Consider the following 14525-nt stretch of genomic DNA (forward strand, 5'->3'; position numbering starts at 1 on the left):
AGAACAAAAGCAAACAACACCGGCTTGCAGCTCAGCCTTTACAAAGGAGCAATAAATGGACTCCCGTGTATAGGATAAAGCAAACTATGCCTTGTCTTTTGTTAAGAGGCAGACCTTTCTGTGTTTGAACTGCTCTGAGCTGAAAAAGTGGAGAAACCGTCATCTATGCGGCAGTAAGTCCCATGGTCACCGGATTTTTTTGCTAGCTGAGGGTTCTGCATGCTCCTTGTTTAATTGGAATGCTGTACCTCCTCTGTCCCTTTGTCAGGGAGGAGATCCGTGTGGGGAGACGAAGCTACTGCTGATGGAAGAGGAAGAGAGTGGAGACGTATTAAACAATCCTTTTCTAAACAAACCAGAAAATCTTGAAGAGAATTGAGAGGACATCTCAGATGACAGGATCTGAAGGAGAGTCAACTCAGCTCCCCAAATCTGGTCACTCTGCCTCTATGCCGTCTCTGTCTTGAGGCATTATGCCCCTTTCTTGAGGCATTAGGTTTCTCCTAATTGTGGAGCCATCAACCATAAGGTAGTGGTGGGTCCCTTTTGTCAATATATGCAACCACAGTTTTAATTGTGCCCCACAGAGGAGTGGCATACCAACACTGCAGAGGTGTTAGGTCCACCTCTTAGTCCAATGAGGACTTAAGTTGGATATTAGGAAAATGTTCTTCACCCAAAGTGTGGTTGGGCACTGGAATAGGTTCCCCAGGGAAGTTGTCACAGCACCAAGCATTCCAGAGTTCAAGAAGCTCTCAGGCACATAGTTTGATTCTTGAGGCTGTGTAGGGCCAAGGGTTGGACTTGATGATCCCTGTGGGTCCCTTCCAACTCAGAATATTCTGTGATTCTGTGACTTACATGGCAGTTTCCATTGTCTGCAACAGTGGTATTTATTATAGGGTCTTTTGTGAGGACTGTCTGACTATATGTTATTTTTTGTCTTTACAAAGAAAGCAGTACTTTTTGTGTTGCTTTAAAATAAAAACTAAGTATGTTCACCATTTGAAAATCAGCATTTGCTAGTAGATGCCACATGGGGGGGTGTCTGCAATACAAGAAACTCCTTTTTTATTTAGTATGGAAAGTAACAATAATGAGCCACAATACCATGTAGGTAGATACTGCAAAAGCTCACAGAGGTGCAAACAGTGACTTTTGTGATGAAACTAATGTATACAGAAGTTGTGTTGTGTGGAAACTTTAAAAAAAATTACAGCAAAAAGAAAGTTAAGAGTAAAATCAGTCAGGATGGGGGATACCTGCTCTTAGGGACATGGGAACAAAAAATATAGGTAAAAATACAAGTAAAAAGAAACTACATTTTAGAGGTGCTTATGTTAGCACTTCGTTGTTCCCCTTCTTTAACAGCTTCATGACCTGTTTAATTCTCACATAGTTAAATAAGTATTATTTCAAGCAGTGTATCAGTTACAGCCCACCGCCTCTTCTCTTATTTACTTAATGTGTTTATCCCTTGTTCACTCTTAGATAGCTCTTTCCTTTGCCCTTTCTATCAGCTGATGCTTTTTATTCCCTAAACATCCCACAGATTTCCTCCTGGAGCACAGACACTGGTGAGGCTGCCTGCTGTTCCAGGCCCCTTGAAGTAGCCTGGGCTGTAGCAGTGCCTGCTGTGATAAGACAACATGGGTCTAGAGCTTTTTACTTGCTTAGAATAGGTTTTTGGGCAGCTTCTGGATTATCAGAAACATTTGCAGTACCTTGTGGTGCTCAGTTCTACCTCTTCTGAGATATATGATCATCTCTAACTGCCACTGATCCTTTCTTCTGCCCCTGCTCTCACCTTTTGCTTTCCATCCTCAGTGAATGCATTGCTGCCTGACACTTGTTTTCTTTTCCTACATAAAAGTAATTACTTTCAGGTAAACTTTCAGTGCTAAGTGTCCTTCCAGGCTTGCATGCCAAGACACCAGTTCTTAGATACAATTATGTGTTAAAAGAGGAAAACCCTCATCAGATCTGACATATATGTTTAGTAGAAGCTACGGAAATTAAATGAACCAATGCAATAGTCCCTCCCCTCTTTGTGCATTGTTTTATTTAGGTTGTTACCTCCTTAGGGAAGGACGGCTTGATATATAGGTGATATACCACAGGGACTTTTCCTCAAATGGTTTTGGAGCCATTACAAAGTGATAAGCTAACAGCAACAGAAAGTCATAAACAAAAAGCAACATGAACTGGAATCACTCACCAATGGAATGCAATTGACTCAGGAAGACGTGGCACCAGTTTCACAGCGACACAGTGGGTTTGGACAGGAGGGGGGAATACTGATGGAAATTGGTGGGTACATTTGGGGTAGGAGAATACATTCTTAGACCTCGGTGTGAAGCCAATGCACCCAGCATGTCATGCTCCTAGACCTGTGGCAGAAGTGGTCTGGGATCTGTAGTCCGAATCATTAATGTATTGCTTTGAAGTCTTCCTGGAAAGGTGATACCTCTAACAGCACAACTTTTGGGCAGGGTACAAGCCTCCAGAGGAGAATGCTAATAAGTTATGGGGAGTTTTTTGTTTGTTTGTTTGGGTTTTTTGTTTTGTTTTGTTTTGTTTTTTTGTTTGTTTGCTTTTTTGTTTTTATTTTAGTTTTTTTTGAGGGCTGCCTTGGAAGGAACATGTTAATCTAATCTAATCCCATGAGATTTTGGTTCCTCCCTCCTGGTGTTAGGGTAAGTGTAGCTATTCAGAGCAAGACTAAACTTGGGATGCTAAAAAGTTACAAGAAGTACATTCTCTGGGATTGGTGGGCACTGCCCAAAACAGTTACTACATTCAAAGACCTGCCTTTTCTGTGATCAATACTATGACTTACAAGACTATAGTCTTGCTTCTCCCTTTTTTAAAGGACTTACTTGTTTTGAGATTTGCGTGATTGATTTACCAACTTGTGAAAAGACAACGTGGGATGTACAAGCCTCTGGCACACTCTTTCTCCCCTACTTCTACTGCTGTCTGCAATGAAGGATGTTGTTTGGGGAATGATGGGCAAGAGGAATGAAAAGGAAGGGTCTCTCTTCTAGACTTTGGGACTATGTTGAGTGTCTTACACCTGGTCATAAATTCACATGGCCCCTTGTAAAAGGGGAGCAGGTTCTTTTCTATTTTCCTGAAAACTTGCTTGAATTTATGTGCTATAGAAACCTCCTGCAGGAAGGTTGTCTTTTGTTTCTTTCTTTTGCATTTGTGTGTGAAAAACAGTAGAATATTTTAACCAATATTCTTACAGAAACTGACGTGGCTTGGTTCTATCTGATTCCAGGAACTCTCTCTCCGGACAGATATGATGGTGGATTCACTTTTACATGCACAGCGGAGAGGGAGCCAGTGTCTCCTCCCTTGCATGGCGGCGTGCTTGGCTGCGGATGGGTGGCCTTCAAAGAAACCTAATTACTTCTGGTTTTGCATGAAATTGATTTCCATGCAAGGATGCTGAGTTTCTGTGTGCATCTCTAATGGCTTTTTTTCTCTTCTCTTTCTCTCTCTTCTTTTTCTCCCTTCTGCTTGCCATGAAAACACCTCGGCAGATGTCAATCATATTCCAGGTAAGTGTTGCTTTTGCCGAGCGGAAAGGCTGCTTTTTAAGGAGTGGTGGTGGGAAGTTGCCAGGGCAGAAATCTCATCCCACTTCCTGAGAGTGTACAGAACAAATCTTCCTACTGGATGTCACAAGGTCTGTATTGAACGGTGTTTGCTGAAAGGAGGCCTTCGTAGTAGCAAAGGTCACAAACTTCCTTATTCAGAGACTACACTGTGCTGGTCAGTTAAAGGGATGTTTTCTGAATAAAAATTACATTAAAAATGGTTGCTCGTATTGCTAATTACCTGGCATTGAACACTGCATTGTATATAGGATATTTCTGATACATCTGTGTGTAGTCTGGCATGTAAATCTAGTTCAGTCATTTTCTTTCTCCTGCTGCAGTCTACTCCATTTGCTACTCCCACTGATAACCTGTTGAGTTTCAGTTCCACTAAAAAAGGGGTTTTTTGTTGTTATTTTATTTTACATTCTTAAAAACCAGTGAGTATCTTTCTGGCTGAATGTGAATGTGTGATCTTATTTAGGTATCAAAATTTTATTTCCACCAGGGCACAAATGACTCATTTAAGAGTAAAAAATAATGTGTTTTTTATGTGCTTGCTTATTTTTTGAGTTCTTTCACAATGATGTATGTTACCACAGAGAACTCCAAACCTCCCTCCTCAGATTGCTATCTCATTGTCAAAAGGCTCCCCAATTTCAGCTACAAGGGTTAGTTGAACTAGACCACTTTACTCTATAGTCCACATCCTGTTACCAATGAAGCTTAAGAGACTAATTTTTAACTCACACTCAGGTAGCTCCACCTGGTTTATCATTATGTGAAATGAAAATGAGAGCCCAGAGAAGCAGCTGACATTGCCCTGGCTGGAGTGGGATGGTGGGAGAGTCAAAGCTCTTTTCCTTCTCAGCTCTCTGAATAACTTTTGCTAAACCTAACCTGGACCTGGAATTTCTCTGTTCAGTTTGCTTCTTTTCTACACTGGAATAATCAGCTTTTGTGCAACACTTCAGGGAGACACAGTGAGGGCAAGCCACTTGGGTAATTTTTTGGCTTCTCTTGTCAGCCCCCTTTTTGTTCTACTGAGGTCCTTTGCATTCTGTGTGCATGTCAGCTGGCAACAGCGGGGTTCGAAGTGGCCAAATGGCAAATGTTTCTTGGCATGCCTTGGAAAGAAAGGCTTTTTCAACTGTAACATTGAATATTTTCAGCTACCTGGGGGGTGAAACTGTACCATCTCTGCCCCAATCTGAGGTGTCCAGGAACTCCTGTTTCCTTTTGTCTTGGCTGGATCTGACAGGACATGCACCAAAGGCTTAGGGTCACAAGTATCTCCACCACACCATACCCTGAAGATGTTGTTGTCTGTGGCAGAGGAGGATGGTTGAATTGAGAAGGCATGGCTTTGCTGTGCTCTACCAGTAGGACTCATGATATTATGCCAAGAACAAGTGTTGCCTCAAACAACATCAGGGACATCTCATGGTGTGCAGGAGATAATAGCATCATTAGTAAGGGCCCAAGCAGAGGTAGCACATCTAGTGCCACAGGACCATACTGCTGTGGGCACCATCCTGCTCCCTGACTGCTCTTCTGCCCCACTGCCCTGTTATTCTCATAATTTATATACTTGGATGTGCATTTTTTATTCTCCCCATTGCTCATACACGTGTTCTTATTCTCAGGACTGCTGTGTGCTTTGTCATGTGGATTGCTAGTCATATGTGAATGCTCTTTTTCATGTGCTCCCTCACTCTTCCCAATGTTTTCAGTCTGACAATTAACCACACCTCATTATAGGGCTCTGTCACTGTTTACTCCTATGAGGTCTCATCCTTCTACTCAGCTCACCCTTGGGGGGTATGCTAGCACTGCTATGTGACTGGGCAGAGACTCAGACCTCAGGAGGTTTGGGTCTACACTTCCCCTCTGCCGAGCTGTGCAGAGACTTTCCACCTATTTGGCTTTCCATCTGATCTGTATTGTGAGGACAGAGCCCCAGGCCCCTGTCAAAATGGTTACTTTAACCATCCACTGTTTGAAAGAAAAATTAGGGATTTTTATGAGCTAGTGGTAACTACTACAGGCAGCAGAAGGGCCGTAAAGAGCCCGCTGATTAACTAAGTATTCATTATTGTTGAATAGACTGGTTAGAACTAATTCCCCGGTAAGAGGAGGTAGCTGTGAATAGGCTGGGGCTGGCAGCAGTGGGGACCACAGGGTTCTGCTGAGTGCAGTTTCTGCAAGGTGCAAAGAAGTTGGTTTTGTTCAAAGTAAATGGAACTGTGTGGCATGAGCCTTTCCTGGCTGTGAGGTCTCTGCTTGTGAAGAAGAGTGCTCTAGCAACAGGGGCTCACGTGCTATGCTTGTTTAAAGAGCCAACTTGATCCCATCTGGCTTATTTCACAAATGAAAGAAATTTGTTAGATGTTAACTCACCTGTCCTGGAAATGTTATATACCCAGTCATGAAATAACAGCACCGCATTGTAAGCAGTGCTCTGGAGTTGGGATTGTTGCTGTCTGCACTCAGCTGGGTCACTGACTCGCTGTGTCATGTAGAGGAGAAATAACTTCTCCTTTCAGTACTTCAGTTTTCCCTTTGGAGTTATAGCTACAGTCTCACCTCACCTTCACAACATGCTTAGAGTGCTTGGGTTGAACACTGTGGAGGTTAAGAGCCTTAATACAGAGGTTAAGTGCCTTGGCTGCGAAGTGGTGTGCAGCACAGACTAGAATGGATGCCTCTGTCACCTCTGTACAATATCTGCTCCTTTCTTTGCTCCTTGTATTCTTTACCAGTGGTGTAGGTTCTGAAAGGTAAATAGTTGGGAAAAGACCAGTAGATCAAGGAACAAGTTATATGCTCCTGTCTCACTTAGATATTTTTTTAAGTGGAAGAATATATGCAGGAGAAAGAACAAATTATGGGTTCTTGATATTATGATGGCGGTTACTCATACCTGGAGGGTGTCAAAGTTTAAATAGTGCTCTTCCTATTCATACTGTGCTTATTTCCACTGTTGGAGAGATCTTAGATGTTTATGGGGAGGAAGCTAAGAGATAAAGTTCTGGTAATTTTGATGTCATGATTTTACTGCTGACTAGAGTTTGCATGTAAGTGAATGGGCACAACCCAGTAGACATTAGCTGGGTAGTTCCCTGAGGAAAAATTAGTCCTTGTTTGCCTGAGCAACTCTTTCATAAAGATACAGAGATCCTTGAAAGCACAAGCACTAGCACATTTTGGATAAAGCTCTTTAATCTTTTAAACTCCATCTTTAAAGGCTTCTTTTCCTTCTTCATCTCAGGGCTGCTGTTTTACTTGGTTTCCCTAATTCCATGTCATAGGGTCATTTAAGCAGTACCTGTATGCTGGCTTCTGCTTCTTTAAAGAAAAACTCTGCTTTCTGGGCATGAAAATGATGGGTTTCAGCCCATCTGAAGTTTCCTATTTACAGAAGGTACTAGATCAGAATAAGAATCCATCTATGCTGTATCTTTTGTGCCATTCATCAGGTGTTTGAAACCAGTATGTACAGGCTTAGCCTCTTCTTCATATGTGCCACCATTATTTTCATTCTTGCATACCCTTTTCACAGGTATTGTCCCCTTATTGGATTTTTTTGCACTGAAATGTGAATGCTTTTCAGTTCCATGCACACCTGTTTGCAACAATGTGGCAGTAGTAGTGATCACTGGGGTCAGAGCAAGAATTCCTCTGTCCCAGAAGTGTCTTTTTATGAAAGTAGATGCTTTGGAGGAAGATGAAGAAACTGTTGATGAAGATGTTAGAATAGGTCTTGACCTGATCCATTTGTGCTTTCTGGTAGTTACCAGTTTAAGGACTTTCTGACCTGATACTGCATCCAGTTTGTGGTGTTCTATAGTCATCGATTAACATATTTTCTGTGGATCTGTCCACTCTTTGTTTTTCCTAATCCACTTAAAATTTTCAACTCCACTGTATCCTGTGATGACAAGTCCCATTGTTTAATCATTGAAATGTGGAAAATACTTTATTTCAACTGTTTTTACACCTGTTACTTGAGAGTTTAATTCAGTGACTCCTACTCCTTGTGTTCCCCACAAACTGGGAAAAGGATATTTCCTGTTCACCTGCTCTGTCTTAATTGGGTTTTCCCACTATCACATATATAGTCAGATATGTCTTTTTTAAGCTGAAGAATTCTATTCCATGCCTAACAGTTCTTTCCCCAACTTGGGCACCTCCTTGATCAAGTGCTCTGATTTGCAGTGATACGCATCTTCTTATGGATCAGCCATAAAATACATTCACCCTCAGGTCTTGCTACCTGCACACATTCTCTTGTACTCGCCGCCATCTATGTGAGCACTTGCATGTTTGCTTTCATGCTTTCAAACACCATCATGTTTGTAGCCCTCCCTGTATGAATACTTCTAGGAGTATGCAATGTCAGAATACTGTTTCTGCCTGGGGTGAAAGGGGATAGTGTTGCTCAATCACTATTGCTTCCATAGACAGTGGGGTAAACAACTTTCTCTTTGACTTCTACCTCGTGCTCCTATTCCTTTGATCACTCAGAGAAGATGCCACTCACCCTAACTCACTGCCACTGATAATGACAAAACCTATCCTGGAATTATATAGCAGAGGAAGGAAAGGGGATGGAAAAGAGGAGCTAGCACAGCTGTTGTGTGTAATTGGATTGGAAGTGGGCCTGCGGCTACAATAACAAAACTGCACTCCCGACTGGCCTCACTGCTGGGGCCTGAGAGCAGCCCCTTGGCTGTTGTACATGTCGCGGTTGAATCAAAGAAAACTGACTGCTCCCCAGCCTGTGCTACTTCTTTGCCCAGCTTGGAAAAAAAAGGCACCATGTATGCAAGTAGCCAAGGAATCAGGTCACCCTCTTGGCAAAGCTGACCTGTCTAACAGGTAAAAAGTCTTAACAGGGCTGCAGAATGATTTTTCCTCTTTATCCAATTCTTTACATCTCTCAAGACAAGGGTTTTGCTTCTTCCTCTGAGTCCTATCCTTTGGCCCTGCTGGAATGCCTGGGTTTTTTTAGGTACCTGGGGCTTCTTAGGGAATTTTCCTTGGACTTTGGGTTTTAGAAAGCCTCAAGATGGCTATTTTATGAGCGACCACGTGGAAGACAAGGTGCTTGTCAGCTTTCCTCGTGAACTAGAAAAGGAAACTGTTGATGGAGCTGGAGCATGAGGCTCAGAGTAAAGAAAGGCCTATTTGTTAAGGAATTGCTAGTTTTATGAAGTTCGGAAAGGAGGTGAAAACAACAGACTCCATTACTCATCACAGTGCTCTTCTTTGTAGTGGATGTCATTTTATTTCTGTAAGAATCCCTGGTTTGTGTGATTTCTTTCTTCAGCTTTGCCATAAAGGATTGTTGTGTATATGCTGGACTAGAGGGCCTGATGTCCTATCTCAGACATATATTGCAGCTGGCCCTGTTATTGTCTGAATGGGTCATGGAGCTTGATACCAAGAAAAAGGATGCTCTATGGGCAAGCTTGCCCCAGGGGAGATCTGGGTTGCTGCTGCTGCCTGACAGTCTCTTTTCCCATTCATTAAGAGCTTTTGGGCTAATCATCTGGCAGCATCATTAAAAGGGAAATACTGAGGCTGCCTGCCTTAAGGGAGCATTGAGCAGTGCATGCACACCCACACACACAGGCACACCCACACACAGAGGCACACCCCCAGAGCATGGGCCCAGTAGTACGGGACAAGCTGTAATTAACTAGATGAAGGAGTCCATCTTCCTTTGTTACTGCAATCCCTTGTCACTCTCAGCTGTGTTTTGTGCTATCCCCACCTTTTATTTTCCATTTTAAGTCCTAAGTATCAAAATGAGGGGGTAAATAGGATTCAAACTGCCTCCAAGGTTTCCCTCAATTTCTCCTCCACACTGGAAATTGCCCTTAGCAATTCCTTAAAGATGAAGACTGCTGTTTAACTACATTGCTCTTTCGTATCATTAAACTCTGAAGCCACTTTTAAAAATGTCCTTCTGGGTTCGTAAGATCCAGTGTTGGCCCTTGATACTTTGCACAGTTAGAGCTTGATTTTACTATTTTGATATAGAAAGCAGATGGTTCACGAATTTTTTTAAAAAAAGTAGTTCTTTGAAATGTTACTTCGAGATCAAGGGAGATTAGTAATAACTTTTAAGAAAATAATACTGATTTGGTAGTAGGTTAAAGAAATATTAAAAAAACTCCCAGACCTAAATAGGAAAAATCCGTTGTGGCAGGCATAAATCATGGCCAGAGACCAGAGTTTGTATGTCTATCTGCCCTCAGCAGACATATTATGGACATATTATTTTAATAACAAATTGGTGTTCTGAAGAAGCAGGCCAGTTTTGCTTCACATTACTGCCAAATGTCTGAAGAAGCTGGGGCTCCAGAGGCTGAGCACAAGCAGATGCTTATCATCATCTAAAAAACCTGTTGAGAGTCTTCTTCTGAAGTCATGGATTGTCCTTACTGTGGCGCATATTTGAAGTTCATGAATAGAAAATCACCAGATTCTTGACTTTGACATAAAATTTTTTTACAGACAGATAAGTAATTTATTCTGAGGCTTTCCTTTTTCAGAGCACTTGCTACCCACCATTTTTGTTGGGCAGCAGTTGTGCCCAGCCAGTAAATTATTATAAGGATGACTAGATTGGTTTAGAAGCTTGCAATCCCTTGACCACTTGAGTTCATGCAGATTTGTGTAAACATTTTCCTAGTTCTACACTGTCTGGGTTTGCAGCTCTGAGGCTATAATCAGGGTTTCTTGTTGAACAAATCTAAGATTAAAGGGAAAGTATGTTTTCCTGGATTTAGGTGGAAACTCAGGTTTTCTTATAGGATTCCTCTGAAATGGGATGGCTATTGGCACAAACAATGGTAGAATATGTAAATAACATGCTTTGGGGCCTGATGAGTTCATCTAGCATCCTGAGCCTGCTGAAAACTTTGCTGGTCTTTATGACTGATGCCCAAATAGCATGATGATACATGTCCCCACTATTCTGGCAACGTCCGGTCAAGTTTGCAGGTTTGAACAATGCATACAATTCAACTCTTGCATTTGTCATGTCTTGAAACTGATGTAAAGGCAAGACAAGTATGTCAGTTCATGTTTTCTATGTTCATTTTACTCTGACTGATTTGAGGCCTTTGTTACACATGCTGCAAATGTCACAGATTTTATATCTCAGTGGTTGAAGGTTTTGGTTAATGACATTTTGTTGGAGATAAACACACTTATTTTCACTCCTACTTTGAATTGCAAGGGAGGAAAATTTTCAGATGAGAAAAACTGATATGTTATTTCATAATGTTATATTATTATTCTATCTAATAATGAATCTGGAATTCTGTTGGTGTTCTCTTTGTTAAAATAAGGATCTGCGTTGATGAACAATTTAAGATATAATATTGATTTTTTGCTCCATCTCCAAATCTGCCCTCCTTTTTCTTCATATTTTAAAAAGGAAAAAGTAGCATTGAGGGGGAGTGCACTATTTTTCATTTATCTCCCTGCTTTCATTGTCCAGTTGGGACTGGAAGATCAAGAGGTACATACAATACCACAGCTGCTATTGTATTTCCAATTTATGAAGAAGCAGAAAGTGTCAGAACATTTCTTAAGGACACTTCCTTTGAAGGCATTTGAACCAAGGCTAAACCAGGGACCACAGTAGTGGGTATATTTGGGGATTGCACTCACTCCTTAACTGCAGGCAAAAGGCTTGGGGCTGCATCTGGCTGATGTACCTGACAGATAGGGCACACAGCACTGGCCTTCTGGGGATAAAGGACAAAAAGGGGTGTTGACAGTCCTGACATTTTGAGGTTTTTTTATAGCTGCTCTGTGGCTGGTGGAGAGAGAAGGGATCTTCTTATGGTGTGATTCAGGATGTTTAATGCAGACTCTTGCTTTGAACCTTCTCGGGAGGTTTCTCTTCATCCGTGTTCAAGTGGACAAAACCCCTGCCAGCTCCAGCAGCTGCATCTGTTGGTGCTGGGCCTCTTAGGCATGACTTTCCTTTCCCACGGTCTACAAGGGCTGAGGACCCCTATCTCTGCTTCAGATCTAATGTTCTCTCCCTGTTCAGCCAGCTTCAGCTACATACCATAGTGACACCTTCTAGCCTTTTCTCTTTTTATGCCATTGCTACAGGATCTCTGTGTGTTATAGGTCCTAACAACTATACTTTTGTCTTCTTGCCTTTTACAGTGCCTTTCAAGTGTCCATTTGGTCAGACTTAAGATTTGCCTATCAAGAATGATGGGGTTAGTGGCCATAAATAGAGATAAAAATTCACTGAATTATATCTTCCAAATTAAACCAGAAATGTCCTACAGTATCAAATCTGCTATGTTTATTTATAGCTAAAAGAGCTAAAAAAATCTAAACCTATGTTGTGTTTCTGATTATTTTTCTAAATCCACAATAATCTTCAAGAACATTAAGATATTTGCATTCCTTAGACTGTACAATTATTAATCCCCTTATCTGGCTTGGAGTTCTCTGTGGGTGAACATATTCTTAGGATGATCTGGATTTTAGATTTCTTCAGCCAACATAAAGGAAAAATATAAAAGAGAGAGAAATAAACAAATTCAAACTCAGCATGCTGCTTGTTGAAAATTCTCATTCTAATAAATTCATTTGACCTCTCAGCCTCTGTGAAATTAAAAAGTCACAGCCTTGTTTGATTAAAAAACTGACTTAAGATATGGGGGGTGTGTGTTGTGTGTGCATCTATCAAAACCCCTGCCATACTAAGTGCTATGAGAGACAAGAGATATGGAGAAGTAATCAAGCTCAGGGAAGTTGGTTAGGGAACCGAGTACAAAAGGGGTCACTTATGGCTTGAGTGGGAAGGACTTGATTTTTGTTATATTAGGTCTGTGATATCTTGTATCACAAAATTGACTGATGGGTCACTTAATGCCTTGGGCATGAATATATGTACAATAATACCTAAACAATGTTTGTATAAAAAAAATTGTACAGTAAACATATTTGAAAATTTGGCCTAGAAATGGATTTTAATTAAAACAAACAAGGTTTGTGCCAGAAAGAATTATCAAACCAAAAGACTGGAGCAGCCCAAGTAAACGCTATAACTTTGTCTACAGAGCTGACAGTGACTGTCACTACTGAGAGGAGCTGTACTGCTCTCTGGCTTTACCTTCAGTTATGAAACCAAAGAGTAGCTTTAGCTGTAGAACCATAAAGTAACACACTGCCCTAGGAAAGTGAGTCTGCACATCTTCCCAGAAAGGGAATGGAGGTGTATTTTAATAGGTTACTGGTAATTTTTTTAGTCCTTACTATGTCTGGTGTACTGGTGTCTAATTAGTAAGTGTGAGCAATCTTGACAGACTCCTAAAAATACATTATGAAGCCACACATTCAAGAATGAGGATAGCTGTGTGTATGTGTATGCTCTTAGCCAAGATGTTTCATCTGGAGCAGATGTGGTGTGATCATGACCTCCCTTTTACTGACCAGTGCACCCTTGAATTTAAAGTCTTCAGCTGAGGAGAAGTTATTTCTGTATCTCTTCAGAGAAGCAAATGCTCCCTTGCAGACTCTCATTGCAGACCTTGGCTTTTGTAGCCCATTTAGCTGTACTGGTGTGCAGTGCCTCTGGAGTTGCCCTCCAAGGGATATGGTGAACCTCAAACACAGTTCTGCAAGGACCAGCAGGTTTTTTCTGCCTGCAACAGATGCTTTCCTGCTCAGTGTGGAAAGCAGCACCTGTAAATGTTTGTGTCCTGTGTGCTACACCCATACTTGATCTAATTCAAGTATGTGAGCTCCAATCCTGACAGGTATTGGACTGCGACCAGTGTGCATGGATATTGCTGCTTCTTTTTCAGTTTTCTTTTTCTCTTACTTCCTCTCTCTCTCTCTCTCTCTCAAAGGCCTCTCACACCTGATGATGGGTGAACAAGGTAAGTCCTTTGACTTTCTCTTTGTTTCAGTCACTGATCATGAAAGAGCTTTGTCTCTGCTACTTTTCTGAGCTGGGCTTTGCATAACAAAAACAACTAAGCCTACTGAGTGCCAGTCAAGCCATTTGCATTTTTGCCTCTTTGTCCCATGAGCCAAGGCTGCTGATCAGCCTGGGACTCAGGGACCCAGGAGGGAGCATGAAATGATTCCATGGACAGAAAAGAGGTATGCTTCCCCCTTCCATGCAGCCCACCAGTTATTTTATCTTGCTATTTATTTCTTCTTGTGCCAGCTGTAATGACTCCCACTTCTACCTACTAAATGTAGACCTCAGTGCTGGTCTTCATTTTCAAGAGTGCAATTATTACAAAAAGTATGTTAATCGCCCTCATGGCATGATCCTAACTCATTATGAATCCTGAGGAAAATTGCATATAATGGCCGGTTGTCCTGTGTCTGCAATTTAAAATACTCAAATGTGCACAGAACAAAATGGTTTAGAAGAACAACCGGGCTAACCCCAGAATGGGCTACAAATGGGATCTAGGCCCAGATCAGAGATCACATTTTAATATCTCAGCTTGCAGTGAGTTACAGATCTATTGATGGTGACATGATGGGATTATTACTCCCATTTTGCACTACGAGGGTGTGGAGTAAGAAGCTGGTGAGGACAGCTGAAGTGAGGAGAGGTGTGATTCTGTTTTCCTCTGACAGTGCCAGAGGCAGTGCTGACATGGGTACACAGAAGTTAGCAGCACTACTGATGCCTTCTAGTCTAGTGAATGCAGAAGAGAAACGATTAAAGACTTAATGCAAGGTGTGTGCATGTGGTGCATTAGAAAGACCAGACCAATTGTTTGTCTGTGGGGAGACAATGTGAGTTTTGACTCTAAAGCCTGATGAGGCTTTCCTAGTCTAGATGTACACAAAAGTTTTGGGGTTTTTTTGCTGTTAAGTAAGTGCATATCTGAGGTTAGACACTCC

At 41.7% G+C, this 14525-nt stretch overlaps 1 protein-coding gene across 19 annotated transcripts in view; it reads left to right on the forward strand.

Annotated features, from left to right (window-relative positions):
- NRXN3 (neurexin 3) overlaps positions 1–14525 on the forward strand; it is a 935277-nt gene that overhangs the window by 29933 nt on the left and 890819 nt on the right. For 15 of the 19 annotated variants that reach the window (XM_018082450.2, XM_018082461.3, XM_018082475.2 and 12 more), the window contains exons 2-3: positions 3552–3569; positions 13508–13537. The exons of the other annotated variants lie outside the window; for them this stretch is intronic. In XM_018082450.2, coding sequence (XP_017937939.1) covers positions 3552–3569; positions 13508–13537 — 48 coding nt within the window. The remainder of the gene's footprint in view (positions 1–3551; positions 3570–13507; positions 13538–14525) is intronic. 19 annotated transcript variants of the gene reach the window in all.

The sequence above is a fragment of the Manacus vitellinus genome, unplaced genomic scaffold (genome assembly GCF_001715985.3).
Source record: "Manacus vitellinus isolate BGI_N305 unplaced genomic scaffold, ASM171598v3 scaffold_6_pilon, whole genome shotgun sequence".
In the NCBI taxonomy this organism is placed as follows: Eukaryota; Metazoa; Chordata; class Aves; order Passeriformes; family Pipridae; genus Manacus; species Manacus vitellinus.